Here is a 16,806-nt window from a genome sequence, read left to right on the forward strand (position 1 = left end):
TGTGGGCGAAGGTTGAAATTTTCTAATGTTTCACATGAAAGTTGTTTCCGAATACAAATATGAAAATCCTATCCAAGGACCAAATGGTTTGTGGCACGTCTAAATGGGTTATGAAAAGCTCAGCCACCTATATAGGCGAGATTTGATAAGGACAGGATTGAAGTTTGGAATACCCAACAAACAGATCAATTGTCTTCATGGGTAATTCAAATATGACAATTATCTTAAATACTAGTAGCTCGACAATGTTGTACGACATACATTATTTCTTTCAGAAATTTGCATGGCACTCTTTAAGAGTTAACAAGTTTATTTGATGATATAGATTAATCTGTGTTAAACCAATATGTTATAATTAGATTGGATAATTTTTGTTTCTAGGATGCTACAAGCGCTCAATATGCATAGAAGGAAAAATAAGTTGGTTATTATTCATAAACGGAAACAACTTTTAAGTCATTGGTAATCAGACTTATAAAGCGAAACTCTCAATTGAGAATGGGTAGTCCCTATGGGCTATCAAATTTGAAAGGAGAGCTTATTGGGCTTTTGAGTTGGAAACAAATTTCTCAGCGTCTGCAGCGGTTGGAAGTGCAGGAATTGCTCCCTTCTGTGTTGTACACATTGCTCCACAAGCATTTGCAAACGTCAAAGCCTCTCTCAATTTTGGTTCGTCCTTCATATGAGATCCAATAAAACAAAGGTGTCGACCAATGAGAACATAATAAATCCTAGTCTTGAAAATTAGTTTGTGTATGTGTGTGTTTGTGTGTGTGTGTGAGAGAGAGAGAGAGAGAGACATACATCAAATATGGAACTGTCCCTTGCCACAGCTGTGAGGAGTGCACCAACAAAAGAATCACCAGCACCAGTTGTGTCAACTGCCTTCACTGAGAATCCAGTTACCCTTCCTTTGAAGTTCTATACTCAAAGAATATATCCAATGGTGTAACAAACCTCTAGTCAAAATCATCAACTATATCTAAGGTTAACCAACCAGTAATGATCAAAACTATTGTCTCAGTTTCCTTCAGAAAATGCTAAATTAAATCAATTTAGCCAGACATGCACTATTTTCAAAACATGGGTGGATAGTACCTTGGTAAGATATCTGCAACCCTTCTCTCCATCAGTGACAAGAAGCATTTTCAATTTGTCGTGCCACAGGGACATGACAACATCTTCCTTCTCAGGATCTTCTTGTGTCAGAAATTGAACTTCGTCATCACTCACCTACATAGACAATGATGAATTATTTTCTACAAGCACTTGGACATATTGCAGAAGAAACATGCTTTCTGGAAGAAGAAAAAAATTGACAGTAGGGATTATTCTTTTTCTGCTATTTTGTTAACAATAACAAATATAACTCAATAAAAGAAAGATTAAATTATACAGACACTCTGAGCTTTCATGATATTACACACAACGTCCTTACTTTTTAAGATTTAAGGTAACCTCTCTTACAGAATCATAGTGTAATGTTTTTCAAACAAATAAGGAAACTAATGTAATGTCTAAGGAGTGTTAATGTTTTTCAAACAATTAAAGAGATTAGTATAGAGATAGAAAAAGTAGGGTGCGTGTGCAATTTCATAGAACCTTCAAGGTTGTCTATATAATTTACTCTAAAAGAATAGATCCAAGTTCAAGATCTAAATTGCTTTATTCTTTCACACTCTTCATTATGTTCTAGGATTCCAGAAATAAATTTTAAGTTGTACCTTGATGAAGTCAGCTTCATACCAAATGCTCTTGATCCCAGACCTAGCAGCCTCATGAGAAGGCCACAAAGGCAGCCTCACATTCGGATCATAGGACAGCAAAGCACCACCTTCTCTAGCAGCTTTCATCGCAGCCAAGTGAGCTGATCTGCATGGCTCTGTTATAAGGCTAATAGATCCATAATGGAATACCTTGGCCTGCTTGATCAAACCCACATTCAATTCAGATTCCTTCAACAACATATCTGCACTAGGATTTCTATAAAACATGAACTCCCTCTCTCCATCCTTCCTCAGTGTCACAAAAGCCAATGCAGTTCTTGCCTCCTCATCAAAGCAAACACCATCTGTATTGACCCCATTTTTCTTCAAAATGTCAACTAGCATCCTTCCAAATTCATCATCTCCCACCTGTCACATTATTATAATCATTACTTTTTTTAAGGATAAAAGAAAGGACAAAATTTAAGTACATTAAGGTATAGTTGGTGTTGATCTCCAATCAAAATTGAAATTTCACCTTTATAATGTGTTCATATATATTACTTGGGTAACATTAAATGTAAATACATATTAACGCTTATTGTTAAGGAACTCGGATTGGAAAATCGTATAAATGCATATTAATGTATATTACCGAAATCAAACTCAGAAATATTGAGGATCAATATATACTAACTGTACAAGGAAAGCAAAATGCAAGATGGGGAATGGTTGTTTGTAGAAATTAAGAACCTTGCCAATGAAGGCAGCGTTACCACCAAGTTTGGATACGGCACAAGCAACATTGGCAGGGGCACCTCCAGGGGCCTTGATAAAAGCATAAGACTCAGCCAAGGAAACACCAGATGTGTCAGGAACAAAGTCGATGAGCATTTCACCGAATGATATCACTAATGCATCTGCTGAGCCTGTCATCTCTTCCTCTTTTCTTTCTGCTTCTGCAACTGTTGTTGATGTCTCGTTTACAAAATAGTTTGTGGGAGAAACCTTAACAATACAACATCAGATGGAATATTTATGATTCAACGTAGGATTAGGAGTGATAGTATGTTTGTTTGTTTTGATTTTGAAGACACTTATTTGTTTAGATTCCAACATCGATTAAAAAACATCAACCACACATTTCCTTAATTTGGTATAATTTTTAATATCTTTATTTGTTAGAATTTTAATATAGTTTCACTTCAATATACATGAGATTACATGCTTGTATTTAGCATGTGTAATACACAAACAAACATGTTTATTATATAATTAAAATTTATAATAAATTATATATAAATAAATATTATATTTAATATATAAATTATATTTAAATTTATATAAATAAATATTTTCAAACATAGATTATATTTTAGATTTATGATAAATAATTTATATTATAATAAAAAATTATTTTTATTTATGAATAATTTATTTTAAAATATTAGTATTTAATTAATAAATAATTATGATAAATCTCTGAAAACACATATTTGTGTTTAATACGAGTTGGATTCAAAATTCTTCATCTAATAATTAATTAATTTAAATATAAGAATTATTTTGTAGTGGGGACTATTGATTGCAAGGAATTACCCGTTAGAGATGTACGTGTACTGAACAAGCAGATTCAGATTAAATTAAAAAAAATATATAGTTTGACAAAGTAATGTTTTTGCGTTTTATTAGGATCCAGAAAACAAGTAACAAACCCAAAAAAATACTTGGTGATCAACCCAATCTCATCCCTTACTTTTATCACAAGGAAAGAAAAGACGTAAAAAAATAAAAATAAAAACAAGTTTGATCCGATAATGAAGCTTTTGAATGAGAACAACAAAAAAACACCACACAACCTAATCAAGTAACTTAGTCCCTTAAATTTGGCTTCATTGTTAGTACTTGACCCATCTATTAGGAAATGCTAGGCTAAAAGATTCAAAAGCTTTCGTTGAGTTCTTAGAGATCAACGTCCAAAATTTTGAATTAACCATTTTTTTTATAGAACAATTTTGAATCTACCATTAAAAATATAAAGTTTAAGCTTTCAAATAAGTTTAATTTTTGGTGCAAAAAAAAAAGTTTAATTTAGTTCTGTTTTCAGTGAAGATCAATTTTATCATTTTTGTCTTGTTAAAAATTATTCCAACATGTAAACTCAAATTTTTTTAAAGTGGATTGTTAAAACTTTAATAAATTAGACTGTTTTGAATTTTTATAAATATAAAACTTAAGTTAAATATTTGAAAAGATAAATCACTAAATTAAATTAAAATAATATAAAAAACTAAATAACAATTTAGTTGAGATATTATTTTTGACATCTCAAAATGCACACACCCTCCTTTAAATATCCATTAAATGTTAAAATATTGCTTCAATGGAGATGGAAAAAGGTGTTTTAACTTCTAAAAACTATAATTTAAGAAGACTTTATCTATTCTATTGATTGCTAATATCTATATTAATATATAAATAGGTTATTTCTTATTTTTTATTTTAATACTTAATAAATTATTATTTTTTATTATTAACAAATTAATAATTTTTTTAATAATTATTATTTTCTTTTAATAATTATTTACTCTACTATTTTTTATTACTTACCTACCTTTTTTACTTAATTTCAATTTATATTTTTTAAAATAAATGTGGCTCGACTTCACTAATCGATGATTAGATGAATGGGGTTGGAGGAAACATACTTGAAACAAGACAAACCATTGTTAGCTGTGTATTACTACTGATTTTAAGTTTAATGAGGCAAAAGGCACAGAAGAGAAACCGAAGCTAATTAAGAATAACACCATAAGCCACAAAAGCTAAATACCATTCAAAGTCCAAAATCCTTATTATATTCAACTAAATCATCCATTCATGAAAGTCATGTCTCTTCATTCAATGGTGTAGGAATATTTATTCAAATTTGTAGTGCTTATCCACACCAACAGATACATCCCAAGTGCAACTCATCCCTTTAGGAAACACAACCAAGTCACCAGCAGCAATTTCAACTGACTCATTTGACCCACTTGGAAACACCTTCACTTTTCCCTCCAAAAGATAGCAAGTTTCTTTGGCTTCATATGTCCATGGAAATTTGCTTGGAGGGCAACCCCATCTGTTATACATCAAATGTGTCTCACACGGAATCAGAAAGAGATTCATCAGATGCATTTCAAAGGAGAAAACAAAAATTTACACTTATGAAAGCTTGCATCTTGCAACTTCTATATTAGCTAGAGTCAATTAAAAAGATAAATTCACTCTTTCATGTTTCCCTAATTTGTTAAATGGTTAAGGCAAGAAATAAGAACCTCATAACTGTCTTTCCTATGATATCTTCGGTCATAAAACAAACAACTTAACAAAGTCAACCTCAATCCCATGGCATGAGTACAAAGAATAGGCCATGAAAACCTAGGCACGTAGCATGATTCATTCATCAAAAAATGGGGAAACAAAATCCTACTCCAAACCTCACACGCAAAATAAAAGTACCATTAGAATAATTGAAATCATATGGAAAAAAGGAATAATTATATGTAAACAAAAAAGAAAAGAAGTATTACTTGGGCCATTGTCTAACACCGAGTTGAGTGAGTTTGGACTCAGGAGGGTTCCTCTCAATCTTGATGCCCAGTTTCTCTATGACAGTAGTCAAGCTCTCTGCTCTTGTTGCTAAGTGCACTCTCCTCCTTGTTGGAACCGCTGAATGTTTGGCTTGTGTGAAGTGGTTTGGTAATAAAGTACCCACAAATGATGATGCCATTGAGCTCTCTCTACCTTGGTTTGTGTGAAGACTTTTTTCAGCTATCTTGGTTTGGAGTTAGATTCCTCAGTCACAATTTCTATAAGTATATCTATTTTTTTCGTTCACTCATTTTTCATCTTCTGCACTTTCTGGACAATCCGAAATTCTAGAAGGAAATTAATTATTGAGAAATTTCATTACACCATATGTTTATATATAATATAATTATATTTATATTTCTCTTTTTAAATAAAAAAATATGAACATATTTCAAAATTGTGTTTAATATATTTTTTAAACGTATTTTTTTTGTCTTTAATCATAAATTATAAAATTATATAGCTCTTAAAATTAATATATTTCAATCATGATTTTATAATTTTAATAAATTTAATGAATAATATGTTAGAAAATATTTTCCTAAGAAAAAGTTCTATAAATACCATTTTTTTTATGTACATCTCAATTCTGTCTACAATTTGTTCTTATGTTTCTGCTAAGTATCAAAATAACAAAATACTAACACAACTAAAATAAGATATGAGAAATTAAAAATAAAAAAGATGATAATTATAATAAAAAAATTTATTAAATGAGAAAATTACACCACTCATTACTATAAAATTCACTCCTTAAAATAGGAGAATGCTATTATCAAAAGAAAGTTCTTAAAGTAGATAAAGATATAAGGAAATTTTTTTTGGGATGATACGGAGGGGGACCACTAGGCTTTATTTATAGCCTTAATGGGGTCTAAGTGAGAAGTTTTCACCAATGTGAGACTTTTTTTTCTAACGATTCTCCCATTTGAAGATTATGATTAAGTGAATCATATCTTCACACTACTCCTTCTTACACATCTCCTTTTTTCTTGTCATTCCATGTTGCTTATCTGATAGGCCATATGAGGATCGACATCATGTAAACTTGAGATTGTTGATCGACTTTGTCACTACACTTACTAGGTTGTCTTTGGTATGAATCTTTTGCATGTCCATATTTCCTTCTCTTACTACTTCACGAACAAAGTGGTATTGTATATATGCCTAGGTGTTTTGTCTTGGAAATGAAAGGCTGGATTTCTTGCAATGTGTAAGACACTTTGATTGTCACAATACACAATACTCTTCTGTTGTTTGTCCCAAATTCCTCCATTAGCCTTTAAATCCAAATTGTTTCATTGAATGCTTAGGTAACTTCCATGTATTCAGCTTCTGTAGTTGATAGAGCCACAATAGTATGTAACTTGGATAACCAACTTACTATCCCTCCAGAAAGTGTAAACACATAACCAATAGTAGATTTTATTTTATCTAGATCACCTGCAAAATCTGAATCAACATAGTCATTAATAACAAATTCTAATTCTTCAAAATATAATGCAACATCTAAGGTTCCTTTTGTCTAGATCACCTACAAAATTTGAATCAACATAGCCCTTGACAACAAATTTTGATCTTTCAAAAATATAACAAATTCTAAATCCAAATTGTTTCCTTGCATGCCTTGGTAACTATCATGTATTCAACTTCTGTATTTCATAGAGCCACAACAGTATATAACATGGATAACGCAAAATTTGAATCAACATAGCCCCTGATAACAAATTTTGATCCTTCAAAACATAATGCAACATCTAAGGTTCCTTTGATGTATCTAAGGATCCTTTTAACAATAAGCCTATTGATTGCTCCCATTGCATGTGCAGAGTTTGGTCTTACATAAATCGTGACATACATAAGGCATCCTATTGTTGATGTATATGACACTCAAGACATTTATTTCCTCTTCGCTTTATTACTAGGACTCATGCTTGAGGATAATTTCCAATTAAGAGGAAGTAGGGTAGAAATTGGCTTACAATCTTGCATATTGAAGCACTACAAGACTTTTAATAAATAATTCTTTTAAGAAAGCCAAATCTTCCTATCTTTTTTGTCTTCGTAAATTTTCATCCCTAAAATCTTGTTTGTTGGTCCCAAGTTCTTCACATCAAACTCCCTAGCTAATTGTGTCTTCAATTCTTGAATCTAATCTTTGTTGGGGCCTACCACCAACATGTCATCCATATACAACAAAATAATTAAGTCATTGTCATCAAACCTATTGTAGTACATAAAATGGTGTGAACTCAACCTATTATATCCAAGAGTAATAATGAAGGAATCAAATCTCTTGTACCAACATTTAGGCACCTGCTTTAGACAGTACAAAGATTTGGTCAACTTGTAAACCAAGTTTTTTTCTCTTGTTTTTTAAAGCCTTTTGGTTGGAGCATATATACTTCATCTTAAATTTCTCCATGAAGAAAAATAATCTTTACATCAAGTTGTTCAAGATGTAAATCAAATGCAGCACACATAGCCAGAACAATTCTCATTATGGTCAATCAAACAATTAGCGAGAATATCTCGTTGAAATCAATGCCCTTTTTCTAAGCATACTCTTTAACCACCAATATTTCACGATATCGCTCCAGTCGATCATTGTCATCTTGCTTGATCTTATAAACCCATTTACAACCAATGGCTTTTCGACCTTCTAGAAGTTCAACAAGTTCCCATGTCTTGTTTCTATGTAAGGCCTCAATTTCTTCCTTCATTGTTGTCATCCATAGAGAAAATTTTGAACTCCTCAAAGCCTTTTGAAAATTTGACGGCTCTCCTTCTTTAGTTAGAAGAAAATATGCATCGAGGCTTGTCATGACATATGAATGCTAAGATGGTCTCCTTATCTCACATCTTGTTTATTGAGTTTCTCCATTATTGGCCTCATGTAGTTCTTGTTCTTCTTTAGAAAAGTCGTATTCTTTAAACTTCTTCTCTATTACCATTGTAGTAGTGTCTTTGGTAGTGTTGTCATTTTTCTTCTCCTTTTGCAGTTCATTAAAAAGACTACATCCCTGCTAACAACAAACTTGCGAGTAATGGGATCCCACAGGCGATACCCCTTAACACTGTCAGCATAACACAAGAATATCCATTTTTTGGATTTTGGATCTAGCTTTGTTCTTTCTTGGGTGTTGTAAATCATGTACACATGACATCTAAACACATGTAAGGAAGAATAATCAGTTGGTTTTTCCTTTCCACATTTCCATTGGTGTCTTCGAACCAATTGTTGTTGGCGGTGATCAGTTTATGATGGGGTTACTTTTATGGTATTAGTCTGAGAGGATATTTTATGAGTTATTTTTATAAGGTTATTACACAAACATACTCCACAATGATGAGATATTGTCCGCTTCGGGTCTTAGCCCTCACGGTTTTACTTTTGGTCATTACCCAAAAGGCCTCTCAATATCATTGAAGTATGTTTGTATTATATAAGTTGTTATTTGTTGTATTATTTTATCGATGTGGGACTTGTTTGAATCCCAACAATCCTCCTCTCAAACAAGGGACCTAACCTTTCATGCAGCGAAATCTGTCTTTATATAGCACATTATATTTTATGAGTTATGAGGGGTTATAAGGTTATTGGTTGTCACCGAATCCAACCTGCGGCTTTGATACCACTGATGGGGTTATTTTTATGGTATTTGTCTGAGAGGATATTTTATGAGTTATTTTTATAAGGTTATTACACAAACATACTCCACAATGATGAGATATTGTCCGCTTTGGGTCTTAGCCCTCACGGTTTTGCTTTTGGTCATCACCCAAAAGGCCTCTGAATCATTGAAGTATGTTTGTATTATATAAGTTGTTATTTGTTGTATTATTTTATCGATGTGGGACTTGTTTGAATCCCAACAGTTTATTACATAATAAGCGATTTTAATTGCTTCTATCAAGAAATATTGACAACTTCTATTATTCTCAACATAACTCTTATTCTATCTAAAAGAGTTTTGTTATCCACTATGTTACACCATTCTGTTGAGGCATATATGACATTATGAATTGTCTAGAAATACCCTCTTGCTTACAAAAAGCCAGAAAGTCATCATTTACATATTCTCCTCCATTGCTTGTCCTCAAGCACATAATTTTCTTCCTAATTTCAAGCTTCACTTGTGCTTTAAATCCCTTGAATATTGGAAACACATATGACTTCTTCTTGATTAGGTACACCACATTCTCCTATAGTGTAATCATCAATGAATGATACAAAATATTTTGCTCATCCCAAAGATACTTCCAGTGATTCCCATACATCATAATGAATCAAGTCAAGTATTTGTCTACTTCTCATAATTACTTTGACAAACTTTAATCTGTGTTGCTTGTCACACGGTGCTTAAAATGGTAAATTTACTATTTTGAGCCCTAACAAGAGATTACGTTCCACAAGAATATTTTTAGGCCTCGCTCTAACATAAGACCAAGTCTACGATGCCACATCATCATTGCTTTCTATTGACTTATTTTTGTAACTGAGGCATCTTCTTCTTGCAACATATCTCCCAAAAGCATGTATAGATTGGTTATGATCTTCTCTACTTTCATCACTACCATATTACCTTTAACTACCTTCAAGATTCCACCTTTAATGTGGATCTTGCACCTAAGGTCATCCAATTACCTAATAGACAATAATTTTTTTTAAGGCCTTCACATTCCGTACCCCTTGAATTGTTCGAATAGTGCCATCATATATTTTCAATTTGACAATATCGACTCCATTAATTTTTAAGGCATAACCATTTCCTACTATGAACACAGATCCTCTCGAGATAGGTTTATAAGTGCAAATGCAGTCTCAATGTGGAGTTATGTGCTAGGTTGCACCTGAATCCAACATCCAACAATCACGGAGTTATTTCCCACCTTTAGAACTCACTATTGCTTCACTATACAAAACTTTCGCATCACTGTGGTTCTTGCAACACAACCTTGAAAGGTTGAAACTTCAAAGTTCATTTCACTCTTCTTGTTCCAATAATCTTTATTTATGCGCCTTGTCAAGTTACAATTGTAGCATTTAAGATTCTTCCTTCTCTAATATTTTGATCTACTATGATTTTTACTCCCATTGGGGTCACATTTAGTTGATCTCCCTTTCATCATTGTAAACTTTTCTTCTTGTTTAGAATTTTCCAACCTGTCTTCCTTGTTCTTTTGCTTGGATTCTTCAAGAATAACTTTGGCAATATCCTCAAAGGATAAACGGATGATAACATTGTTATTTTTTATGTTGATTATACGAATCTAGTAAACTCTGAAGTAAAAGTTGTGTACATTTATTTTCTGCTATGTTGAAATTTGACATTGTAAGTTGAGCGAATATGGTATTCAAATTGTTTATGTGGTTTGTTACTAACATGGATTCACTCATTAGAATAGTGTAGAGTTTTCTCTTTAAGAATATTTTGGTGTGAAGTGACTTGAACTCATACAACTTGATGAAAGTGTCTCAAATCTCCTTCATAGTCTTTTTCTCTGCAATTAGACAAAACTGAATCTGTCATTACTAAACGCAAACTAGCAACAAATTTGTCATTAATTTTTTTCCACCTTTCATTAATGATATTCCCAAGTCTGCCTTCAATTGCACTAAGACAATTCTTTTTCCTCTAAATTGCTCTTATCTTTAATTTCCATATGCAGAAATTACTCCCTTTAAATTTCTTCTATCTCGTATTTTGCTGCTATGATTTCTCTCTAATTTTTTTTTCTCTATTAAAATGACTTACACAACTTTTATTGTGAATAGTATCGCCTACTAGAATAATGACAGTAGATTGTAAACTAGTACACACCATATAAGTTCCTTGAAAAGAGAGGTGGGTCACTAATGGACACATTTAAATACCAAATATTTCCTTTCCAGAACTTTTCCTAGATTTGCACTTTCACATTACCACATTATATATCTAATAACAAGAATAACTATTATCTAATGTGAGAAATAAGACAATACTACCGCCACAAAACATATTAAGAATTTTCTTCAACACTATACTATAGTGTGCATCGCAACCTAATAATACCAACAACATATTGACTCTGATACCACTGTTGGGTACCAAAGTAACAAAATAATAACACACAAATAAAATAAGAGATGAAAAATAAGAGCAAAAATGAAGACAATAGGCACAATAAAAACTTTACTAAAGGAGAAAACTACATCACTACTCATTATAAAATTCACTCCTTAAAATAGAAAAATACTACTACTATAACATCCCAAACTTTCAAAATAAATTAATAAATAATTTTTAAATAAATAATTACAGTTACTTTATAATGAGTGTTATTAATAAAAAAAAGATTTTTAAAAAAATAATTATATGGATTATTATTTAAAATTTAAAGATAGTAGTAATTAATTATGGTTAAAAAGGCTTTTATTGATATGTTATGCGAGGGTTAGGGTTTTAGTGTTCCCTATATTCAAATTAGTATGATTAGGGTTGCCTCTTATAAATATTAACACGTGCTTTCTTGATATGAAGAGGAGGGAGAGCTAGAGGCGGCCAGACCTCAAATATCTGCATCTAGTGTTTGGTGTTCATAGAGGTAAAGGAGGAGTGAGAACCTCACTCTGAGTATGAGTTATCTACGGAGTAATGAGATTGACCTCAATTCCATTTGTTAATGTTTGATGCATGAGGGAGTAATCATCGATTTGGAATATATAAGAATTAGTTGATGTAAGAAGATTTAAAAGAAATCAAACTCAAAATGAAAGGACAAAATAAGGGTGTTGAGACGAAAAATTAAAAGAAGGAAACAAAAAGGGAGAGCAAACCAAGGATTAGGAGGAAGAAAGAAGGAGAAAGATGTTAATAGAGATCGGAGACTAAAACATAAAAGATGATTGAATGATAAAAGATAGTCATAAGAGCAGTTTATGCTCTATTTATGGAACTTTTAGAGAGGTGATTAACAACCAATAATCAATCTTAACTCAAATTGATAATGCGGCTGTACTTGAACTCAGAATGATCATATCTTTAGTTATGTGCTGTACACAAACATACATGATAGACTAACTTGGTGTAACAAGGTTGATTTGGACCATATTCATCTTTTTCTCCTCATGAACAAGATTTCTCACCATGAACATAAAATTATTTTCTCCCTCCCTACTATCGGGATCCAATCAAACAAGTGAAGAACCTTATTTCTCTCTTCAATTAGTCTCCTCTATTTTATTTTCTCTCCCATATCAATCCAACCAAAATGCAGTGAATTTTGTATTATATCCATTTAGATTATTGATGGAAACACATTTTTCAAGGGTGAAACAGACTTTACCATTGTTACGTGACTGGTTACATTTTTTAAATGTAATTTAAAATAAATTAAAAGGTGTTATTCTCACCATATTTTTTCTACTATTTCTACACTTCCTTTTTTCTTGTTTTCTGTCTTCATCACATACTTATTTTTTCACATTTTTCATCATTTTATCTCTCTCTTTTCTGTAGATACCGTTGTATAAATTTATTGTAGGGATAACGTTACTAAACCAAAAAAGGATATTGGTAGATATTCCATTTCATATTTCAACCAACCTGCATAAATGTGCTATAAACTGAATCTAGAGCTTGTACATGGTCCATATTCAACTTTTAACTTACTAGTGCTAGATTGATCCAGTTACTACCATTGATTGAAGCTCAATCTAAAATGAAATGCATTTTCTCACAGATGCACGGGATCACAGTGATATCACACAATTCATATGAATATGGTAATCCCATTTACAAATATGGCATCATTTATGTGTTCTGTGCTTTGACATTGGGACTGGTCAAAGATATGGGAGGAATGCCCTGTTCATTGTTGAAAACATTGTTAGGATCAATCAAAGTCTTGGCCCTCACCAGTCTGTCATAGTTACTCAAGAAGTACTTTTCACCCCAAACCCTTGCATTTTCCACAGCATCTTTCTCATTAGCACCATTGCTAATCTCCTCCATCACTCCAAGGTCAAAGTCCATGTAATTAATATATGCAGCCCTTGGACCCCAAGAAACAAAGGGAGTCATAGCAGCATAGAACTCTCTTATCCAATCAACATAATCTTTGCTTTTGTCATTGTCAGCTTCTTTCCAATAGATCAGGTACTGAATCGTAAACAGGTTTCCTCTTCTGTGGGGAAAAGCAATAGATTCACTGCTTATATTATGCATAATTCCACCATAAGGGTCCAGAATAACATATCCCTTAGGCTCCTTTTCGAGAATTTCCAGTGCAGTTTCTATGCCCACAAGAGGAACATGTTGCTTTACATAATCTGATTTGGCCTTGAAATATTGTTTTTCTTGCAGATACCTGTTCTTCAAGTCAGAGACCAAGGCTCCATCACTTAGGCCAGAGAAGAAAACAACTGATTGAATCCAACTCATTTCTATGCATTCCTCTTCTACTAAACCCAACTCAGGAAAAGCCTGGTTTAGGATGGATATGGCACTAGCCATAGGACCGAGATAGAAGCCATTAAATGTTGTTGATAACCCTGTAGTTTTAGCTTGGGGCAAACCAGCACCAACAAAGCATGACAAGTAGAAGTCACCTTCCAAGTTGGGTGCCACATATTGCCATTTGTGCACTAGCATGGCAACATGACTTTTTGTGCTTGTTCTAGATACGGTGAAACTAGTAACAATTTGTGGCACTTTCAACACCTGGATTTTCCAAGCATAAACAATCCCCCAAAGACCTCCTCCTCCTCCTCTAATAGCCCAAAACACATCTTCTCCCATGCTTTCACGATCAAACAATTTCCCATCAGCATCAACAAGAAGGGCATCCACCACGTTATCTGCTGCAAGACCATACTTTCTAGACAACAACCCAAATCCACCTCCACCAATGTGCCCTCCAACTCCGACAGTTGGACACGACCCAGCTGAGAATCCATGTTCATTGCTTGCCTGAGAGATTGCATAGTAAGTCTCTCCCAGTGTTGCACCACCTTCAACCCATGCTGTCTCTGACTCCATTTCCACCCAAACATGATTCAGATTCATCATATCAATGATGACAAAAGGAGTGCCATCATCAGAAACATACGAAGTCCCTTCGTAGCTGTGTCCACCACATCTTACTCTGATTGCCAAGGAGCCTTCTCTACAGCATGCTACACTTTTCTGTAGCTGCTCCAAACTCTCTGGCAGTACAATGGCTATTGGCTTAGGAATCATGGGTTCTGCGAATCGAAGGTTTTGGATGGAAAAATTGAGAATTTTAAAGTAACTATAGGAAGAGGATTGCCCATGTTCTTTGTAGGGGAATGTGGTAAAGTTTTTGATATTGTGATTATCCAAGCATGAAGTCAACTCTTTGAGTGAAGCACATGAATACAGTGAAACATCAAAGAATAGCAAGAGGAAACAAAGAAGGCATAATCTTCTGAAGAAGTAGAACATGGCTTAAGCTTTTGAATGCTAGAAGCAAGCTGGCCTGTAATTGGTGCTGAACTAGTTTAAGTTTATGGTCACTGGATGGATGACTATGATAGTTAAAGACAAAAGGATGGAGAAACGTAGCAACCATGCATACGTTGGGGACGGCCATAGTTTAATATTGGAATTTGGAAGATTAGAGTGAACTCCTTTTCTTGGGACCAGGGCACAGAGGGAACTTGAACACTGCTATAGAATCAACCTCTCATTGAAAGCAGACAAAAACAAAAAAACAGAATAACATCAAGAATACTTAAAAATCCGGGGAAAAAATTCTAAGTGTAGGTGGGTTACGTGAGAGAGTGGCTACACACGAGGACAAGAATATATTTGCCGGCTGAGTTATGAACATAAATTGCCGTGGCCTGCTATGTTTGCTTATATTCTATCCGATTGGTTTTTAATAATGTTAATGTCAACTCGAATTGGCGTCACTTTTAGCTCTTGCTATCCAACGCCCGCGATAATCCATGCATTGAGCTTTGTTTACTTGTTGAAATCCTATGCAAACAAACCATACGTTTGTCTTTACTTCATTTACCCATGCTAATGAATTTTAAAATAATATGCAATTGGAATAATGATATATCTGCAACTATAAATATTCAGTAGGATAGTTGAAATTTCATTAAAAAAAATTGGCTGTTACTTATAAACACAAAACAAGAAAAAGTTTTCATAAAACAAAAGTTATCAGCCGGCTATGATAAAATTGCGATGAATTTGACATACGTGACCCCAATGTTTGGTAAAGGAGTAAAAAATGAAACAGATTAGATCAACTTGAAACCTTTACAAGAATAAAGTAGATGCAAAATTGTGTACCACAAAAATAGAAATTAAAATAAATAAATAAAAATAGACGCAAAATACAGAAGTGCAAATGTCATAATTTTCATGCCATGCAAAAGGTACTCCCAATCCCAAAAACTTTTAGCTGCTTTGTATACAGTACCACGATTTTGACACCAGAAATGTTACAGCGTCTGAAATTTTGACCATTGAATTAATAATGATTCATATTTATAATTTTTTTAATTATAAAATATAAACTTTAATTTTAAAAAAACTTTTTAATCAGTCGGAAGATCTTTCGAAATGAAGATATATCATTTTTCTTTTGACACAATCATGTCAATACTCATAAGTGGGCTAGAACAAAATTGTGTGGTTTGAAACTTCGAATGTTACCCACACGCTAGTGTAATTGGCATATGCCATCTCGTAGACATTTTTTTTTGGAAAACCCGCCCGCTACATATAACAATTAGGCCATGTAATTACCCAACAAATAGCAAAAAGATGGTTGTATATCTTTTTCAAAATGATTAAGGGAGATGAATTTGAATTCATAAGGTAGAGATAGAGAAAAACCAAAAAAAAGGATTGGGATAGTGGGGAGGGGCTTGAGTAGTGGTTCATGAGCTCATACTTCATTATTATTGTTAAACCGAAAAAAAAAAAGCCAACAAGATGACATAATTATAAGATAATTTTAAGTATGTAATCACAAGTTGAATTTATAATATATGTATATATAAAAATATTTGAGAGAGATAATTCTTAAATAAATCTCATTATATTGATAGATGAATTTTTAACCTTTGATTTTAATGAAAAAAAAAAGGGAGAGAGAGATAGATAGAGGACAGAAAACTTCCATAATGGCACAGTAGTGCAAAGAGTCAGAACATCATCAATCAATCAATCAACAAAAAAGCTCATGCCTCGGGATCAGAACAAACTCAGCGAAGGGATAACGCACCCACAAGAATACAATTGAAATCCATATCCTAAAAATTTCTCATCAACACATTTTTTTCTCCGGGCAGGTGTTCAATATAATGAAAATAACACTAAAATAAAGTAGAAAAAAAAAGTGGAAAAAAAATTATTGTAAGGTAAACTTGCTTTTGCCTATTGCACTTGGATGGCGGATAAGTAAAAAATAGAGTAGATATTTGATTAAAGAGAAATAA

General features: G+C 32.9%; 3 protein-coding genes across 3 annotated transcripts; all 3 read right to left on the reverse strand.

Annotated features, from left to right (window-relative positions):
* Positions 1-405: 405 nt before the first annotated feature.
* On the reverse strand, positions 406-2,827 carry LOC109793723 (pfkB-like carbohydrate kinase family protein). Its single transcript, XM_020353190.3, has 5 exons — positions 2,460-2,827; positions 1,725-2,135; positions 1,099-1,233; positions 805-921; positions 406-676 (listed from the first exon to the last, which is right to left on the reverse strand). Exons 1-5 carry the CDS (start codon positions 2,640-2,642, stop codon positions 539-541), a joined length of 984 nt encoding a protein of 327 aa, XP_020208779.1. The 5' UTR covers positions 2,643-2,827; the 3' UTR covers positions 406-538.
* Positions 2,828-4,536: 1,709 nt separating this feature from the next.
* Positions 4,537-5,558, reverse strand: LOC109794990 (RmlC-like cupins superfamily protein). The gene is made up of 2 exons (XM_020354386.3): positions 5,282-5,558; positions 4,537-4,830 (listed from the first exon to the last, which is right to left on the reverse strand). The coding sequence occupies exons 1-2, from the start codon at positions 5,479-5,481 to the stop codon at positions 4,626-4,628; spliced, it is 405 nt and encodes a 134-aa protein (XP_020209975.1). The 5' UTR covers positions 5,482-5,558; the 3' UTR covers positions 4,537-4,625.
* Positions 5,559-12,881: 7,323 nt separating this feature from the next.
* On the reverse strand, positions 12,882-16,646 carry LOC109793853 (berberine bridge enzyme-like D-2). Its single transcript, XM_020353327.3, has one exon. The coding sequence runs from the start codon at positions 14,789-14,791 to the stop codon at positions 13,139-13,141; it is 1,653 nt and encodes a 550-aa protein (XP_020208916.1). The 5' UTR covers positions 14,792-16,646; the 3' UTR covers positions 12,882-13,138.
* Positions 16,647-16,806: the final 160 nt, after the last annotated feature.

The sequence above is a fragment of the Cajanus cajan genome, chromosome 7, assembly GCF_000230855.2.
Source record: "Cajanus cajan strain Asha chromosome 7, NIPB_CcT2T_4, whole genome shotgun sequence".
Taxonomy (NCBI): domain Eukaryota; kingdom Viridiplantae; phylum Streptophyta; class Magnoliopsida; order Fabales; family Fabaceae; genus Cajanus; species Cajanus cajan.